An 18,926-nucleotide genomic window follows, 5' to 3' on the forward strand; every position below is an offset into this window, starting at 1 on the left:
CACAGTTACATTCTCTTAATTTGTCAAAGTTCATTTTGAATTTCTTTTGTTGAAAGGCAAGAGCTGGAATATTTCAGTAGTGTTTTGTTGTGATTTACCATCTAACAGTTACATTCTCTTGATTTTTCAATGTTCATTTTGAATTTCTATCATTGAAATGCAAGAGTTGGAATATTTCAGTAGTGTCTTGTCATGGTTTACCTTGTCACAGTTACATTCTCTTAATTTTTCAAAGTTCATTTTGAATATCTTTTGTTGAAATGCAAGAGTTGGAATATTTCAGTAGTGTTTTGTTGTGCTTTACCTTGTCAGAAACACATTATCTTGATTTTTCAAAGTTCATTTTGAATTTCTTCTATTGAAATGCAAGAGTTGGATTATTGAAGTAGTGTTTTCTCGTGATTAACCTTGTCATAGTTATATTCTCTTGATTTTTAAAATTTCCAAGAACTTACACAAACAAACAAAACTTAAACACACAAAAAAACTTACACACACACACACAAAAACTTACATACACATACACACAAAAACTTACATACACACAAAAACTTAAAAACACAAAAAAACTTAAACACACGCAAAAACTTACACACACAAAAAAACTTAAACACACACAAAAACTCTAACACCCATACAATAACACATACACACACACAAAAACTTGCTAACACACAAAAATTTGCACACACATAAAAATTTACACACACACACAAAAACTTACACATAATCACAACGACAAACACACACACACATACTTACACACACACAAAAACTTGAAAACACTAAAAAACATATACACACAAACATAAACAAATAAACAAAAACAAAAACATACACACACACAAAAACTTACACACACACAAAAACTTAAAAACAAACAACATCATACACACACAAAAAAACTTTAACATAAACAAATTCATACACACACACCCAAAAACTTACATTCACAAAAAAATTATACACACACAAAAACTCACACACATGCTCAAACATACACACACAAAAAAAAACTTACAATAAAATAGAATACTACACACACACAAAATATTACCAGAACACAAAAAAAATTACACACACACAAAAACTAGAGCACAAACAAAAACATAAACACGCATAAAAACATACACACACACACAAAAACTTACAAAAACACATACAATCAAACACACACACAAAAACTAACACAAACAAAAAAACTTACACACAAAAATAAGAACTTAAAAACACACATAAACTTACACATACACAAAAACTTACACACATACAAAAACTACACACACACAAAAACTAAAACACACACAGAAACTAACAAAAACACTAAAACTTAAACGACCACAAAAACTTAAACAAACCCAAAACCTTACACACACACACAAAAACTTAAACACACACAAAAAAAATAAAACACACAAAAAAACTTAAACAAACACAAACACTAAAACACAAAAAAAAAAAATAACACAAACAAAAAAACTTAAACATACACAAAATATTACACAAAAAAAAACTTAAAAACAAAAACACAAAAAAAAACAAACAAAAACTAACAAAAACAAAAAAATTACACACACACAAAAACTATAACAAAAAAAAAACTAACCCAAAAAAAAATTATTACACACACACAAAAACTCATAAAAAAAAAAAAAAAAAACAAAAAACAAAACACACACAAACACACAAATCCGTTGATTTTGAATTGAAGTTATCAAGTATTTTGGGCAATAGGTTGCATAGGTTGCATCAAGACTGGGCTGAGTAATTGTAAACAGAGAAAAGCCAAGACGGATAGTCCAAGTAATTGAGAGGCAACAAGTTCAAGCACATTCGATTTATCAATTGGATTTTTGATAGGTGTTAAAAGTGACCTTGTTTCGGGGCATTTTTATGGCATCATCATGAGAATATGCATACCACGATGATTTGAGATGCTTACTAGACAAACAATTTCTTATGATGCTTGGGCCCCAAGTCACAGTTACATTCTCTTGATTTTTCGAAGTTCATTTTGGATTTCTTTCGTCGAAATGCAAGAGTCGAAATATTTCAGTAATGTTTTGTCGTGGTTTACCTTGTCACACATACATTCTCTTGATTTTTCAAAGTTCATTTTGAATTTTTTTCATTGAAATGCAAGATTTGGAATATTTTAGTAGTGGATTGTTGTGGTTTACCTTTTCGCAGTTACACTCTCTTGATTTTTCCAAGTTCATTTTGGATTTCTTTACTTGGAATGCAAGAGTTGCAATATTTCAGTACTGTTTTGTCAGTGGTTTAACTTGTCACAGTTACATTCTCTTGATTTTTCAAAGTTCTTTTTGGATTTTTTTTATTGAAATGCAAGAGTTGTAGTATTTAAAAAGTGTATTATCGTGGTTTACCTTGTCAAATTGATCGTCTAATGATTTTTCAAAGTCCAGGTTGGATTGTTAAGGTCTGTTGATTTTTCATAGTTCATTTGGTATTTCTTTCGTTTATATGCAATAATTGTAATTTTTAATTAATTTCTTTTGGTTCTTTAAATTTTCACAGTTACATCCTCTTGACTTTTCGAAGTTCACTTTTGATTTATTTCATTGAAATGCAAGAGTTGGAATATTTCAGTAGTGTTTTGTCGTGGTTCACCTTCTCACAGTTATATACTCTTGATTTTTCAAAGTTCATTTTGGATTTTTACATACTCTTGATTTTTCAAACTCCATTTTGAATTTATTTCATTGAATTGCAAGTTGGATTATTTAAAGAGTGTTTTCTCGTGGTTTACCTTGTCACAATTATATTCTCTTGATTTTTCAAAGTTAATTTTTGGACTTATTTCATTGAAAAGCAAGAGTTGGTATATTTAATTGGTGGATGGTTGTGCTTTACATTGTCAAAGTTACATTCTCTTGATTTTTGAATTTTCATTCTGTATTTCTTTACTTGAAATGCAAGAATTGGAATATTTCAGTAGTGTTTTGTCATGGTTTACCTTGTCACAGTTACATTCTTTGTTTTTTTCAAAGTTTATTTTTTATTTCTTTTTTTGAAAGGAAAGAGTTGGAATATTTAAGTAGTGTATTGTCTTTGTTTAACTTGTCATATTTATATTCTCTTTATTTTTCATAGTTCATTTTTGATTTTTACGTTATATTTATTTTTAAAAGTTCATTATGAATTTCTTTCTTTGTAATGAAAGATTTTTAATATTTCAGTAGTGTCTTGTTATGGTTTAACTTGTCACTGTTACATTCTCTTAATTTTTCGAAGATCATTTTGGATTTATTTCGTTGAAATGCAAGAGTTGGAATATTTCAGTAGGGTTTTGTCGTGGTTTATCGTGTCACAGTTACATTCTCTTAATTTTTCAAAGTTCATTTAGAATTTCTTTCGTTTAAATGCAGTAGTTGGAATATTTCAGTAGGGGATTGTTGTGGTTTACCTTGTCACAGTTACATTCTCTTGATTTTTCAAAGTTCATTTTGGATTTCTTTCCTTGAAATGCAAGAGTTGGAATATTTCAGTAGTGTTTTTTCAGGGCTTACCTTGTCACAGTTACTTTCCCTTAATTTTTCAAAGTTCATTTTGAATTTGTTTAGTTGAAATGCAAGAGTTGGAATATTTCAGTAGTGTTTTGTCGTGGATTACCTTGTCACAGTTACCTTCTCTTGATTTTTCAAAGTTCATTTTGGATTTTTACATTCTCATGATTTTTCAAAGTTCTTTTTGTATTTCTTTCGTTGAAATGAAAGAGTTGTAATATTTCAGTAGTGTCTTGTTTTGGTTTACCTTGTCACTGTTAAATTCTCTTAATTTTTCAAAGTTCATTTTAGATTTCTTTCATTGAAATGCAAGAGTTGGAATATTTCAGTAGTGTTTTGTCTTGGTTCACCTTGTCACAGTTATATCCTCTTGATTTTTCAAAGTTCATTTTGGATTTTTACATACTCTTGATTTTTCAAAGTTCATTTTGAATTTCTTTCATTGAAATGCAAGAGTTGGATTATTTCAGTAGTGTTTTCTCGTGATTTACCTTGTCACAATTACATTCTCTTGATTTTTCAAAGTTCATTTTTGGATTTCTTTCATTGAAATGCAAGAGTTGGAATATTTCAGTAGTGCTTTGTCGTCGTTTACCTTGTCACAGTTACATTCTCATGATTTTTCAAAGTTCATTTTGAATTTCTTTCATTGAAATGCAAGAGTTGGAATATTTTAGTATTGGATTGTTGTGGTTTACCTTGTCATAGTTACATTCTCTTAATATTTCAAAGTTCATTTTAAATTTCTTTAGTTGAAATGTAAGATTTGGTCTATTTTATTAGTATTTTGTTGTGCTTTACCTTGTCAGAGATACATTCACTTTATTTTTCAAAGTTAATTTTGGATTCACTTTGTCGAAATGCATGAGTTGGAATATTTACGTAGTATTTTTGTCGTGGTTAACTTTGTCACAGTTACATTCTCTTAATTTTTCAAAGTTCTAAAAACATACACATACAAAAAAAACTTACGCACACAAAAAAAACTTACACTCAAACACAAAAAAACTTACAAACACACACAAACACAAACTTGCACACATACACAAACTTACACCCACACAAAAAAAAATATTAGCACACAAAAACTTACACATACACACAAAAAAACTTACACACACACACAAAAACTTAAACACACACAAAAAAACTTACCATATCAAAAAAACATGAGACAACACACTAACTTACACACACACACAAAAACTTACACACAAACAAAAAAACTTAAGCAATCACAACAAATCATACACACACACAAAAACTTAACCACAAACTAACTATTACACACACACATAAAATCTAACACAAACAAAAACTTACACACACACAAAAACTAACACACACACAAACTTATAAACACAAACAAAATAAAAAACACAAAAAACTTAAAAACAAAATAAGACATTAAAAAACACAAAAACTTACCAACACAAAAAATAACTTACACACACACAAAAACTTACACACACACAAAAACTTAATCACACATAGTAACTTACACACACACAAAAAACTTTGGATATCACAAAATCAATCACAAAAACAAAAACTTACACACACACAAAAAAACTTACACGCAAACGAAAATAAAAAAGCAAAATCACACACAATCTCATACACAAACAAAAACCAATACAAAAAAAAATAAAAAATTAGACACAAAAATAAAAACTAACACACACACAAAAACTTACACAAACAAAAAAACTTACACACACACAAATAATCTAAGAAAAACACAAAAACTTTCACATAAACAAAAAATTACACACACAAAAAAACTTACACATATATAAATGCTTACGCACACATAAAAACTTACAAACACACAAAAACTTACACACAAAAAAAACTTACACACACAAAAAAAAATAAACACACACAAAAACAAACACACACACAAAAACTTACACACACACAAAACACACACAAACACACAAATCCGTTGATTTTGAATTGAAGTTATCAAGTATTTTGGGCAATAGGTTGCATAGGTTGCATCAAGACTGGGCTGAGTAATTGTAAACAGAGAAAAGCCAAGACGGATAGTCCAAGTAATTGAGAGGCAAATGTTTAAATGGCTGGGGCACGGGTAAATGGCAGGAGCATGAAAATGACTCTCTTATTGGACACATACTTGTCAGGTTAGTTTTTGGAAAGGCATGCCTGCCTAGAGTCTTAGGCATGCTGATCAAGAATTTAAAAAAGAGGCGACACACACAGTTTGGTGGGAGGGTGGAGGAGGGGGGGGGGGTTCGGAGGGAGGGTGGAGGGATAGGGTTAGGACTTGGGGCCCAAGTATCATAAGAAATTGTTTGTCTAGTATGCATCTCAAATCATCGTGGTATGCATATTCTCGCGATGATGCCATAAAAATGCCCCGAAACAAGGTCACTCTTAACACCTATCAAAAATCCAATTGATAAATCGAATGTGCTTGAACTTGTTCCAGTTCAATGGAATGAACCTGTTACGATATTGTGACGCTTAACATCAGTTGGGCAATGTCCCAGAAACAATGCATTGGGTGTATTTCTAAAATCATAATATGTTCAATGGCTTGTTGGTTCAGTCGATTAACGTGTCGTTCTTTTACCTTAGGAAATCACGGGTCTCACGTTCGATTTCTACATCAAACACAAATTTCATAAAAATCAATGGGAAGATACTTAGAATGTAAAAAATCGTAAATTAATTAATAATACATGTAAAAAAAAATTTAATTAATGTAATTATGTAAATTAATTAATAATAAATTAATTTATGTAAATTAATTAAAAAAATTAAATTACAGAAAGAATTTCACAATTTCATACAAAGGAAACGTCATGCACTTTGAACAGAGCACGAATTTTCACGGTGGTTGAATTCCGGTCATTACACTGTCTGCTTGTATTGGCGGAAGTATTGTCCGCTTGAAACTGTTATATATGGAAGACACCCCGCTCTCTAGCGTTATAGCTATATAGGGGGACTGCCCGCTCTCTAGCGTTATATCACTACTACTTACATCAAAAAATGACGCTTAGAAAAAATGCGACATTAAAGCTACACCATATCGTGAAATTTAAAGGCCTTCCAAAATGCAATGAAAAAGCCAAAAATGTTCACTGCAAGAAAATATGATAAGAAAACTATACTCTACTGCAAAAGGTAAAACTCAATTTCCCGTATAAAAAAATACCTGAGGTTGAACTTCTAACATAAGTGGATTATCTAACACTAGAGCCTCGAATCCCATAGCGGCCGTACTTTCTAGTATATGTTGAAGATTCCGAGCTATGTATGTAGAGAAATTCCTGATAGTATCATTACTCTAGGTTTATCGAAAGTTTAAGATAAATAAAGAAAATGTGAAAATACAGAAAAATATATCTTTTGGAGTATGTCTTGAAATGCTTGCGTGTCAGAAAACAAACTCTGGAGAAAGAAGAAAAGATTATCGTCTGGACTTAGATACATGAAAAAATGAGACTTAGCAAGAAAAATGCAACAGTAAAGCTACACCATATCGGGAAATCTAAAGTTCCCCCAAAATACGATGAGAAGGCAAAAAATATCCATATACCGCGAAAGGTAAAACCCCATTTCCCGTATAAAAAAAGACGAGGTTGAACTTCTAACAAAAGTGGATTATCTAATGCTATCGCAGATTATACGCCCCGAGTTGTGTAATGGTATGCCACATTGCCGCTTTATTTCTAAGCACTAAGAGGGTTGCAGACATCTCCTGTTTATTCTGTAATGGAATGCCGCCTTCTTTCCAAGCAAGCTTCAACCCTGGGTTTAACCTGTTCTCCTACCAGATGTTTCTAATTCTATGAGAGGGCCACTGGAACATTTTGAACAAGACCTAGTTTTCTATTGTCTGTTATTAGCGAGGTATAAAAAACTAAAAATGGATGATATTCTTAAAATGTTTTTTCGTTCTCTGAATAATGGTAAGTCCTTTATTTTGGAAAATAATGGTATTACAATTGAAGAAGATATTATAGCATGTTATTTTGTTTGCGGGGGGTTTCCCTCTTACGAAGAAAATGAAATCGTTGTATGGAGTTAGAATCATGGCACTCAGAAACACAGTGGGGGGGGAGTATGTCTCCGAGCCAGAGAATAATATCTTTAAATCCCTATGTGGGCCTAAAACTAGGTTAAAGGTCAGATAGGGTCTAGACTTTGCCTCTCGGGAACACATATGTTTACATACAAGACAAAGGGTTTGAGGAATAGTCTCCACAATGTCATGAGAAAGGTCTCATACAATGTGGTGAGAAAGGCCCTATCCCTCACCGTAGAAATAGTATGCACATTGCCGTGAGAAAGGTCCAATACAATATTGTAGGAAACATCCTATGGTCCAAGTTAATGTTGCAGCACATCTCCTTTCCCTTGTCTTCGGAAGTAACACCTTATCCCTTGTCATCGTATTCCCCTGTGCTCAAAGCCATTGAAAAAGGAATCGCACCTGATAGATAGGATTTGGGGTTAGGAAAAAAGGAATGGTAGGTTCTGAATAGGAAATCCACCAGTAACCATTGTGAATAACTCTACTCATATTGAAGCCCCCCCCCCCACACACCCTCCCAGACGGTTTCTCTAGAAAACACTTGATAGAATCAAGATCGTTTGGGAGTTGCCGAATATGATAGCCATAACATGGGAGAACATATTGTAAGAATTGAAATTATCCACAGTACCTATTGGCTGAGCAGTAATTGCAATTTTAAGTTTCTTTATTAAATCGTTTACAAAATAGTCACGTGCTCATCGAAAAAACATTTAGTTGCTATTTTTTCTTTTTTTTTCATTCCAGGTATGGATAGACGCTGCATCACAAATATTCTTCTCGTTGGGACCTGGATTTGGTACTTTGCTAGCCTTGGCAAGTTACAATAAGTTTCATAACAATTGCTTCAGGTATTATTATTAGTATTTGAAAAAATATATTTATTAGGCGACATGGATTAAATACAAGTCACAGAGATACGAAGAAGAAGAAAACGGTCCTAAAGACGTTTGTTTACCATTAATAATAACTATTTTGAACAAGGTTAGATGTTCAGTGGACTAAAGAAACAGCGAAACAGTAAAAATATTTCATTAAGTAAGGCCAGCAAATAATAATTATGTATGCAATAAAAAAAACTTATCATAACTTACTATATCTACAGGTCATTATGCACACTGATACAACCAAAATTGTTGAATATTTTGAGAATTGAATGAGAAACTCAAAATAAAAAATAAAGATGTTAATAGACCTTTTTCGTTTATTACCAAATTTCAAACCACCCTTCAAAAGCATTTTGGTAGCGACAGACAAAATAAAGCCCAAAAATGAAGTGAAAAGAAACAAAATATGCGCATTGTTTAAAGTATTTCAAGAGCATAGTTGTGTAAGAATGCTTATGCAAGCAAAGTTTTGCTTCATTTTTTTTTTTTTTATTTTGGATAGATAAGCTGTATTTGTTTGATTGTTATTTGGCCAGTACATTTATGTATTAGCTAGTTTTATGTATTTCGAACGCAGTTTTATCTTTTCTTTTATCTATTTCAATCGAAATTAAATTTTAAATATACATCCAATTCAGAAATCAATAGAATGTATATCTGAATTTAACGCCACTGCCCAAAATATTGCTTGCAACAATTTTTTATGGCTGTACGCGTTTTTACCCTCCCGTAACATAGTGGATTGATCCTCTATGTAAAAAGACTTCCCTGTAAAAAGACCAAGTATTCAAAACGTCGATTTGACGCCCTAAGCACCAGCAATGGCCCTGGAGGATTTTTATCCCTTATCTTTTAAACATTTTTTCCTTCTTTTTCTTAGTATACAACCGTACTATGGTCAACTATCCTTTAATCAAGTTATCAACATCAAAATTATAAGGATCCTTGTGCACCCAATAAATCTTAAGGTGACTAACAAAGAGTTTAGAACAGGGTTTCCCAACCTATCTCGGGTCTTGCCTCCCCTAGGCATTCTAAAAGCTTGATGCCCCCCTCATTATATTAAAAAAAATTTATTTAAAATTTTGCGTGTAATCACCACAATGAAGCATAAAGTTTTACTTGGTATCTTTTTTTGGGTTGATATCTAGGTATATTTTATACTAATGAAAAATATTGTCGGGATACAACACCTTTTATACAATGAATAACGTCATTACAATGGTATCATTTGTCTTATTTACTCTTTAAATGCATATGAATGTGATTACATTCACATGTTTTTTTTTTTTTAATTAAGGCTTTGAAGTATAGTCAATTGAAGGGTGCACGTCCTACCCATGCCCCATCAAAATATTGTCATGCCCCATCGATGGGGCCTGCGTCCCACGTTGGCCATCACGGATCTAGAATAAACACAATCAAACAATGAATAAAGTCCTTAAAAAGGAGTTTTTGTTCTTTCATTGTGTTTGTGTCACTAGGTTTTACTTCAGATTTCTAAAATACTCTTCGCCAAAAATGTTAAAGGTTAATTGCTTTCAAAATCCTAGACCTCTTTTTGATATTTGTTTTGATGTTTTGAAACTAGTTCTATTTGCTAGTCTGAAACTAATTTCATTTGATGTTGGAATAAAGAAAAGCTACAGAAAATAAGAAAGATAAATTATTTTTTGTAATCAAGAAAGACCAAATTTTCATAAAATCAATGAAAAGCTAACATTATTTTCTCAAAATATATGTTAGTATTTTATCTTCCCATAAAAATATTTTCTGAAAGTCTTTCTAGAAATCTAGAGTTTTTTTTCAGAAACCAAGGAACCTCTCACCATCTGAATTTCCATGTGATCACACTCTATGGCGTAAGTCTTTTCAGCAACCTTCACCCACTACTTGCGGCGATTATGCTCGACTGTTTGTTAGTAAAGTCAAATAATATTAAATATTTCTGGAAAATCTTTGCTTATTGACAAGGAAGGCAATTGCACGAAAAGATTAAATAAATAATTTGCTTTCCTTAATTCTACAGGAACTATTTGGTAGATAAATTGCAACAATTCTGATAAAAAGCAAAAAAAAAAAAAGAAACTCTAGCGTTATATAAACAACAAACAAGGCTTACTGTAATTATATCTATGCCTTTTTTCAGAGATGCTGTAATAACAAGTGGAATAAATTTCCTAACAAGTCTATTATCTGGTTTTGTAATATTCTGCGTTCTAGGCTACATGGCACAGGTGCAAGGAACTACTGTTGACAAAGTAGGATCTGAAGGTAAGAGCAAAATATTGACAAGTAACCAATTAAAATTATCTTCTAGGCCAATAAGAAGGAAAATAATGCGAAAAAAAACTTGACCTTGCATGCAGTATATTCCCCTTCCGCTCCCTTTCGTTCAGAACTGCACTCTTTAGTCCTCCACGCGACGTTCTTCCCTTTAAATCCTTCTTATGACCTTTTCCAAATTCGAGAATGTCCTCTTATCCGGTGAACTCTAGATGGGTTGCCAAAATATACGATTTTTGGCGACCTATCACCCTTCAATCGTAAAGCGTGATGTATCCCTCTAAGCCTTTTCTTTAATTATAGCACTTAAAGTGGGGTTAAATCACATTTTACATCCTTCCTATTTTATTTTAATTTTTTCATACTGTCATTCAAACTAGAACCCAAAACTGTTCCCTGGCAATACCTCAGAAAAACCTTTGACATTTCCTACTCAACCTGACAAAGTGGCAATGTTTCCATACTTAACTAGTGCCATTATCGTGGCTTCTGGTTTTAATTCTGGGATATATCTTCTAATTCTTCCACATATTCAAACTGTGAAAAAAAATTCTGCAAATGGCTACTCTAATTCTTACATCCTCACTGTGTCCACGACTTCTACTAGTATCGACTTACTTTGACTTAATTCTCCTACCAACTTGGCACCAGCGTCGAGATAGCAGATACCATCATCCGCCAGGACACCCGGTCTTCAGCCGCCACGGGTACGTATTCAAATTTTGTTCCAGCTTTCCTTAGGAACTGATGTATACTATTGAACCATCTCATTCTTGGACGATCAAGGGGTTTATTTCGGTATTCGGAAGAGATGGCCGTACCGTCTGAGAGCACCTTGCCCTACTTGCCGGAAACATGGAATCTCCACCACACGGGTCAGAAGGTTGCCGTTGCTGACAAAATCATCCAAGGGGAGTCACTCCATCTTTCAGAGTTGTTCCGGTTTGAGTCATATCAGGCTTCTCTGAAGTCATGGTGGGTGTTCGCCAAGTTTCGGTGCCGAATAGTAAGATTGAGTCTACAAATACATTAAGTATCTGCATCCAGTACAATAGGGTTGCGACACATTTTGTTGAGTCTCCCTAGGACGGAAGATACCTTGGTGATTCGTACGTTGTCTTCGCTCTCAACTGAGCCATCACTTGACAGGATGGAGCTGAGGTACTTGAGCTCGTTCACGACTGTTACTTCGTTTAGTGCAACTGATGTTGAGCCCAACATTACTAAGTTCTTCCCTCAGGACAGTTAGCAGTTCCAAAATTCCTTCGAGGGTGTTTGTCATGAGTCCCGAGTCGTCGGTGAAGTCAGTGTCATTCAAAAGTCTGTCACCTTCAGACCGAAGTTCAGTCGGTTAGTCGTCCTCATCATCACATAGTCAATAGCACAATTAAATGGTTCGTGGGCTGCAGCACATCCATACCGAACTTCTATACAAATGCTAAATGGCTTATAGCACATCCTTTTGGTTTGAACACAACTTATCGTCCGTTCATACAGTTTCTAAAAAAAGAGAGCATTGCTTCTGGGGTAGATCAGTTGTTCTAAGTATGAGCCACAGCGACTTCCTATCTACGGAGTCAAAAACGGCCATGAAGTCGATGAAGGCTATGAATGCCTTCTGTCCAAACTCCCGCATCTTCTCTGTCGCTTGCCGTAGAGTTAATATCTGCTCGCTTGGTCATGAACCCTGCTTGTTTGATTCCTGTAGTTAGAGCATTGGCTTATGGATAATTTCCGTTTCCATAGTGGCAGGATTGTTCCAGACCACCAGTCTTTCGGGATGATTTCAGTGCTTCACACTATGCAGAACGGTGTTTGAAGCCACAACAGCAAGGCAGACCCTCATTCTTCAGGAGCTTGGCAGCTATGCCGCAGACACCTGGAGTGCATTTATTCTGCGACCATTTCGTAAGTATACAATTACTAACTTTCTAATAACACTAATTTGGTGATTGAAGCTATGCACTTGGTCAATTTTGTAGTTGCCTAACCCCTTCAACTTCGTTTATCCCTGATTCAGATCACTTAATCTTCTTAACGTTGATTTTCAATTTTATTTTTGCTCTCTGAACTCGCAAAATCTCTAAAACTTCGTTCATTTTGCAAATAGTTCTATTTAGGACACTAATATCTGCATCGCAATTAAAGTGTAGAAAATCTTTACCTCACTTTTTGATACATTTTTCCATAGCCTTTATTATGTTCCTTAGGAAAAAGTCAATAAAAAGTAGGCGTATAAATACAGATAAGACAAACCCCACTTAATTCCTGATTTAACAGCAAACGAACTACTAACTTGATACACTGCGCCTACTTGGAGTTAATTTCTCTTCGGATCTCTCATGGACTGAGCATATTAATAAAATTGGATCATCTTGCAACAAGATATTAGGTTTCATCCTAAGATGCAAAAGTCTTCTCCCTGATGATTCTATTCTGCCACTTTTCAATTCGTGCATCAGACCTGTCATGGAATATGCATGTCCTCTCTTCGCTGGTGCACCAAAAAGCCACATTGCTCCACTCCAACATATTCAAAATAGAGCAGTGCGTGCAGCAACCTCTGGCAACACGAAAGCTAAAACCCCACAGCTGATCCAGGAACGTTTCGATGTGGCGTCCATGTCGGTGTTCTATAAGTACTTATATAACCCTCCATCGGAGGAGCTATCGAAGCTCGTTCCTGATAAAGCAAAGCCCTTACAATCAACTCGCCGAAGTACAGCTCGTCAGGACTACCTTGAGTAGGGTACTCCCAGACAAGAATATCTGAAAATGAGTCTTTCCCGGCGATCGGTTGCCACATGGAATAGATTCCATGTCCAACGCGTCCATTGACGCGTTCAAGAGAAGGTATAACAACTACCTTAGTGTTAGAAAATGAGGTAATTACCAGGACTAGCGGCAAATCATCATTTGTGATGGAGCCGTGAAGCCTGTAATAAAAAAAAAAAAAAAAAAAAAAAAAAACACGCTTCCTGTCGACTACAAGCCGCAACAAAATTTTTCTTATATACATCGTAATAATATTTTTAAAATGCTAACATTGATTTAAGTTGATTTTCAATTTTATTTTTGCTCTCTGAACTCGCAAAACCTCTAAAAGTTCGTTCATTTTGCAAATAGTTCTATTTAGGACACTAGTATCTGCATCACAATTAAAGTGTAGAAAATTTTTACCTCACTTTTTGATACATTTTTCCATAACCTTTATTATGTTCCTTAGGAAAAGGTCCATAAAAAGTAGGGGTATAAATACAGATAAAACAAACCCCACTTAATTCCTGAAACTGCAAACGAATTACTAACTACGCTTCCTGTCGACTACGAGCCGCAACAAAATTTTTCTTGTACATTGTAATAATCTTTTTAAAATGCTAACCATGCTAAGGCTTTTCTATCAGCTGATTTAAATGTCTGCTCATGATACTCGTATATAAAATTCCTGACTGAAGAGATATGATGGTGCTATAGACGCTTCTTAATTTTAATCTAAGCTTGAAAGTTAGACCAATGCATTTTCTACCTAACCTCCCAAAGCTACACTATTCATCTTCTCTTATAACTTTGCCCACAGCATCTGGCTATCTCATAAGCATCATCATATTAAGCAATTTGCTTCCTACAGAGATCCACCTAATGCCTCTTTCATTAGTACGATCACTCTGGTTACCTGTCTTATAAGGTAATTGTTTAATTAAAATTGACCCGATATCACTAAGTATTTCACCTTTATTAAAAATGATTCATAATTTTCAATATTCAATTTCTTACTTTGTAACTATTTCAAATCTCATTTTCATAAAATCATTGACCCAACCTTCAATCCTTTAATACTGTATGTAATTCAACAAATAATTCTTTATTCATTTTTAAATTATCACAAGCGTTTTTTTTTTCATTTCCTACAATTTTATTACCGTATAACATATTCTCAAAACGCCCTGCCAGTATTCCTTGGTGCTCTCTTCATCACTAAATGAGGCCCTAAAAACACTTTTCCTCAAGTATTTACCGTATAATAGTCAAAACTTCCTTAAACAAATTTTTTGAAAGTAAAAAATTCTTAAATGATTTCGCAATCAACTTTGTTATTTAAAGAAAATGCACATTGCTTGGAATTTCTATTTAATGTGACCATAGTTTAGAATCTTGGCAGACTCTAGTAGAATACTACCTAGTTTTCCAACAGTTCTACTAATTTATTGTTGTTTTGTAAGGTTAAAATTCATGATGATTTTACGTACTTGTGGAAGATTATATCTTTCTGTGTTTACAAACAAACTTAATATTCAAGTTATATTCAAGTAATATTCTGTCTTATCAAGTGATCATGACAGCAACATTATCTGCAAAAGTAAAGAGTAGCTCACAATCCGTAGTAACCGTAATAAAAAAATGGGTTTGTTAAAAAACTATCTAAAGACTAATATTCTCGCGTAAAACCATATTGAAAACAGTAATTTTTACCCAAATTTAACTGAACAGTGCTTTGGTATTATAATTTTTTTTTTAGAATTTCAAAATAGAGTATGAAATTCCTCAAAGATCAAATCAAATGAAAAGTACACGATGCTACCACAACTAAGTACCCTTTTCTGCCATTTTGTCCCGCAGAACGTAGGAGCAAAATACTGGAGAATAAAATCCATGGAGCTATGGGTTAAAGGAAGATTCATTCTGACACAGTCCTAACAAATTGAAAATATCCAAAAAAGGGGGAACTTTATAAAATGGATAGTTTATTTATAAGCAGAATATCAATTAATTAATTTGTTTCCAACAAAATCACTTCAAACAAAGGTTATGTTTAGAACCCTATTTAGACTGATTATTCTTAGTTATGAATATTCATCGGGTAGGCACGACCACCAAAATGTGTGGCCGTGGCTTGTTGTTTACTTGGTTCTAGCTTAATAGTGGCTAGTGATTTTTTTTTCTTTTCACAATATATGTGTTATCATGACTGCAACCAGTTTAAAACAATATTTGCAATCGGAAAAGAGTCAACCACGACCCATTGCAGCCAAAATTTGGAGATTTCACTTTCAAAATTTAAATGAGGCTGCTATTAAAGAGATGCAGGTTCTGCTTAATGGAATATTTGCTGAATCTCTGATGGTCACTTAATTGGGGAACACCGCACCTCCATAGACAATACAAAGCATTTTATCTTTATTATTTTTTTTAGTTAATGTGCCACCAAGGTTCTTGAATTCACCAAATCTTTAGTTTTGGCACACCCAACATTAAGACCTATTGCTTGGGTAGTCAGTACTAGATAAAACATCATAGCTTAGACCCAGTGCAATTTTGTTTAATTAACTAAGCTACAGTTTCCTCAAGGGTTATGGCCAGGTTTGTAGGTCGAGTAGAGGAAAACTATATCTCTAGTAGTTTGTTCCGGCTAATGTCCCATTTTTCATACACTTTTTTTTAGATTACTTTTTTTTTGTTTTGTTTTTTTAATTGTTATTTTTTATTATGGTTTACTGGTCTTTTGGGGCATGGTGTGGTTTCTCTTAACGTGGGGTTAATATTTGATAATGGATAGAGATAATCATGAAATTCCATCATCCAGGTTAAAAGGATGTGAGCGGAATTCTCTTTCATTTCAGTCAATCTTTCAAACTATTGTAGCTGGTGATGATGAAGATACTTCTAATAATTGTGATATCCCAAAAATTCAATATATATTTATGAATGAGATGGTAAGAAAAAATATAAATACAAGTAGGATGTCGTTTTGGAATTGCCGGGGTTGGAGGACTGCGCAGGATGTGATTGAAATTTTTTTGTCGGATTCAGATACAGATATATTAGGCCTATGTGAAACTTTTTTAGATGATTTTTCAATTGAAAATATACATGTAAAAGATTACCAATTTTTTCACATAGGTCTGAAAATACAAAAACAAGGGGGTCTAGGTGTTTTGATTAAAAATTGCATACCAGCACGTATAAGGATTGATTTTTTGCCAATGAATATTGAAATGATTTTTGAATCTTGTGTAGTTGATTGCTCTTTTCCAAATAATCGGAAGGTTTTAATTGCAGTTATTTACCGTACTCCGTCATCCAGCCAGATGGAATTTAAAAATCATTTTAAAAGTATGTTGGATAAATTAGCTAGTCTTAATACTCCTTATTTACTTATGGGTGATTTTAATATTGATTTAATGAAACTCCTATCTGCAGATCAGAATAGAATAGATAGAAATATTTTGCAGTTTTTTGAGGGCCCACTATCTTATGGACTAAACCCCGTATGTTTTGTGCCCTCTAGAATAGCTGATACATCATTTTCACTTATTGATAATATTTTTTCACCTTATAGTGCTGTTAATACATTTATTATTCCTGATGATTCATCTGTCCACTGTATAATTATGTCTGATTTTCTTATAAATTTTCCGCATAATAAAAAAAAATCAAACCAAGCGTAGAGATTTTTCACATAAAAATGTGTTAAGGTTAAAAGAAGGGCTTGGTGATGTTGATTGGAGTCCTGTAATTGATGAGAAGGATCCGAACCAATCATTAGATAAATTTTATTATATTATGAATGAAAAGCTTGATCTTTTTTGCCCATATAAAAGCCCGAGAGGAAAGAAACTTATCCCAAAAAAAACTTGGATAAATGAACCACTTTTGAGATCTATTAATGAGAAAAATCGTTTATATAAAATTAGAATAAAATATCCCACGGAAATAAATATAACGCGTTTTAAAAATTATAAGAATATGCTGGTAAGGATCCTTAGAGTAAGTGAAAGACTTTATTATGAAAATTCTTTTCGAAATTCAGATTCTCCAAGAAAAACTTGGAGTTTGATTAAAGATAAAATTGGAAGAAATAAAAAGTTGTTACACCCTGAAGTGTTATTTGATATTAATGGTAAAGAATTTAGAGGACCACAAGCTGTTGCTAAGAAGTTTAGTGAATATTTTGCTAGTATTGGATCATCTGTTGTTTCAGGAGAAGTTGACCTTTCTTCCCCAAGGTTGCATAAAAAATATCTACCGCCCACTGAAGATACGAGCATATTTATGGCCCTGGTTACTTTTGCAGAATTTCAAAAGGTCATTAAGAATTTAAAAAATGGTAATTCATTGGGATATGATGAACTTTCAACTAATTTGCTAAAAAATATTGCAGGTGAAATTTTTGAACCATTGCTTCATATTTTAAATTTATGTATTTTCTCAGGTACATTTCCTAAAAGATGGAAAATTGCACGTGTAATACCATTGCATAAAAAAGGAGATAAATCTGATAAAAATAATTATCGTCCTATTGCAATTTTATCACCATTGTCTTAAGTATTGGAAAAAATTTTAAAAGGAAGGATTACTAATTATCTAGATAAAATAAATTTTTTTACCAAACATCAGTTTGGATTTAGGGCAGGCCATTCGACGGAACAAGCAGTTGCAGCTCTTGTATTAGAAATAATTGAATGCTTAGATAGTAATTATCATGTATCTACTGTTTTTTATGATGTTAAAAAAGCATTTGATACTTTAAACCATGAAATTCTTTTTGATAAAATGGAAAATTCCGGTATAAGAGGGAAAGGACTAGATATAATAAGATCATACCTTTATGGACGTAAAATCGTGGTAGATGTTGATGGACATTTGTTTAGTTTAAATGATCTTGAAGATATTGGTGTCCCACAAGGATCGGTATTAGGTCCGCTTTTATTTTTGATGTATATTAATGATCTCCCACGATGTTTGCAGGGAAATAATGATCTTGCAATTTTATTTGCAGATGTCACAGCTGTTTCTGTTAAAGCGAAGGATTCGTCTACATTGATTCAAAATCTGTTTAACACTGTTAGTTCAGTTAAGCGATGGTTTGTATCTAATTATTTAGTACCGAATTTTAAGAAGACTGAATTTATGCTTTTTGGTCATTCAAAACGTGCTACTAAAAAAATTTCATGTCAGGAGCTTCAAGTTGGTGAGCATAAAATACGTAGAGTTCAATCATATCGTTATTTAGGAGTTTTTATTGATCCCCTTTTGTCATTTCAAACTCATATTGATCATTTAAGGGTGAAATTTTCGCAAAATATTGGGTCTATGTATCGTTTGTAACATGTTTTTCCATTTTCAATTTTAAAAATAATTTATCATTCTTTGATTGCT

At 33.1% G+C, this 18,926-nt stretch overlaps 1 protein-coding gene across 1 annotated transcript in view; it reads left to right on the forward strand.

Annotated features, from left to right (window-relative positions):
• SerT (Serotonin transporter) overlaps positions 1–18,926 on the forward strand; it is a 135,839-nt gene that overhangs the window by 90,594 nt on the left and 26,319 nt on the right. The window contains exons 8-9 of the mRNA XM_089105388.1: positions 8,344–8,447; positions 10,633–10,757. Coding sequence (XP_088961514.1) covers positions 8,344–8,447; positions 10,633–10,757 — 229 coding nt within the window. The remainder of the gene's footprint in view (positions 1–8,343; positions 8,448–10,632; positions 10,758–18,926) is intronic.

This window comes from Artemia sp. Qi Xiang Cuo, chromosome 19, assembly GCF_049724085.1.
Source record: "Artemia sp. Qi Xiang Cuo chromosome 19, ASM4972408v1, whole genome shotgun sequence".
NCBI lineage: Eukaryota > Metazoa > Arthropoda > Branchiopoda > Anostraca > Artemiidae > Artemia > Artemia sp. Qi Xiang Cuo.